The following is a 2,096-nucleotide window of genomic DNA, read 5'->3' on the forward strand; positions in this document are numbered from 1 at the left end:
CACCCCAACTCCCCAATTGGCCCTGCTCTGAGCCCGACCAGGGGCTGCACCTAGGGATTGGGCCTGCCCTCTGCCACCCGGGAGCAGGCCTAAGCCAGCAGGGCGTTATCTCCTGAGGGATCCCAGACTGCGAGAGGGCACAGGCCAGGCTGAGGGGCCCCCCATTTCCCCCGAGTGCACAAATTTTTGTGCACCGGGCCTCTAGTATATATATATATATATAAATGAAGGGTCCTGATTGCTATCCTCACCTACACATACCATGATTCTATAACAAAATCTAATCAAATCACAAAATGTAACATGTCCAAAACTGAATTACTCATCTCCCTGCTACAACTATCATGAAAATTGCTACAACCATCATGAAAGTTGCTCCAACCACAGTCTTCCATTTCAGCAAATGAGCACAACCTTTCAGCTGCTCAAACCAAATGAGGCACTCTTGACTCACCTTCCTTACCCCATTTCTAATCTGTTAGAGAATCCTATTTGTTCTATTTATATCCAGATTATCACAACTTTTCACCACCTCTCCTGTTACCGACCTGATCCAAGCCACTACCCATCATCTGAATTACTGCAATAACCTACAAACTAGTCTCCTTGCTTCCATATTTACCCTCCTACAGTGATTCTCAACAGAGAAGCCGAAGTGATCCTTTTGAAATGTGTCATGTCATGTCCCTTCTCTGCTCAAGATTTGCAATGCCAGCATGTTTCCAAAGTCTGGGTGTAGCCATGGGTTCTCCAACTGCATGTGAGAGCAACCTGGAGAGACTCTGACAGCTCAGGCTAGCATAATACCTGCAGCGGCCACTCGCCTTTCCTAGATATTATTTCCTAGATATTAAAACAACAACAACAAAAACGCCTACAATGCCCCCAACTTCATTCCAAGTGGAAGTCAGAATCTTTACAATGGAATGCAAGGCCCCTCCGTTTCTGCCTCCCTTTTCTGTCTCTAACCTCCTTCCCCCATCAGCACCCCTGCTGACCTTTGAACAGAGGAGGCCCTCTCCCACTTTGCCGCCTTTGCGCTCGCTTTTCTCTCCTCCTGACATGCTCCTCCGTAGCCACCAACTAGCTAAACTCTCTCCCTTCTTCAAGTCTGCTGGAGTGTCACCCTCCAAAGGAGACTGGCTTCGACCATCTTATTTAATATGCACCCACTTAGCCTCTCCACATCCTTGCCCCATTCTCCTTTTTACTTCCTCCCATTGCATTCAGCACCTTCCAACCTACTACACAACTTTTTTTTTTCATTTTGCTTATTGTCTTTCTCCTCAACCAATGCAAACTCCAGGATTCTGTTTTGCTCCCTGATGTACAATGAGCATGTAGCAGGCACAGAGCAGGCACTCAAAAATGTTCCTTTTATAAATAAATGAATGCCCTTTTCCAGCAGCAGAATAAATTCTTAAAATTACTGCAGCAGGCAGATAGGATCTTCCTATAAGTCCTCCTAATTTGAATTTTTTTTTTTTAATTCTTAGCCGTAACAAGTAAGTGATGACAACCCACACCGTCAGTTAAGAAAAGGTAAGGACTGGAACACCTCTCTGCGGGAAGGCAGAGGAAACTCCTCCGAGACAACAGGAACCTCCTGCCCCGCAGTCACAGCAGCAGTGGGGCTGCACCAGCCACCTGCCAAGCAGCGGTGGCCGAGTTGACCACAATCCCTGGCACCAGTTTTGCATAATTTCCCAAGTCATGTTTAAACGGCTCTTTGTTTTCTTTTAAGCAAACAGCAAAAGTCAATCCTACACGCAGCCACCTGTGGTCTTTACACAAGAAGGCAGCGCCCTGCATGTTTCACTGAGATCCTGGGGTCTCTGTGAGAGACGCCCCTTTTCTCCCTAAGAACAGGTGCCGGGCTCTGCCCTTCCGGACCCTTCCTGCCCGGGACCCTGCGGTCACTAGTCAGGTGATTATTAGAAAAAGGTGACAGCATCTGGCAGGGCATGGGAGCTGCCATTGTCCAAGGATGTCACCGCAGCCGCGGGCCCCGGCCTGCCCCTGCCACCCCGAGCGGCCGGGTCCTCCCGCGGACACCCACCTCCAGCCAGGAAGGAGCGCAGCCAGTAGAAGTCTCG

General features: G+C 49.1%; 1 protein-coding gene across 1 annotated transcript in view; it reads right to left on the reverse strand.

Moving 5' to 3' along the window:
• SLC25A16 (solute carrier family 25 (mitochondrial carrier), member 16) overlaps nucleotides 1-2,096 on the reverse strand; it is a 34,195-nt gene that overhangs the window by 27,696 nt on the left and 4,403 nt on the right. Inside the window, exon 2 of the mRNA XM_015562098.1 lies at nucleotides 2,060-2,092. Within this exon, the coding sequence (XP_015417584.1) occupies nucleotides 2,060-2,092 (33 nt within the window). The remainder of the gene's footprint in view (nucleotides 1-2,059; nucleotides 2,093-2,096) is intronic.

Source organism: Myotis davidii, unplaced genomic scaffold, assembly GCF_000327345.1.
Source record: "Myotis davidii unplaced genomic scaffold, ASM32734v1 scaffold134, whole genome shotgun sequence".
Lineage (NCBI taxonomy): Eukaryota > Metazoa > Chordata > Mammalia > Chiroptera > Vespertilionidae > Myotis > Myotis davidii.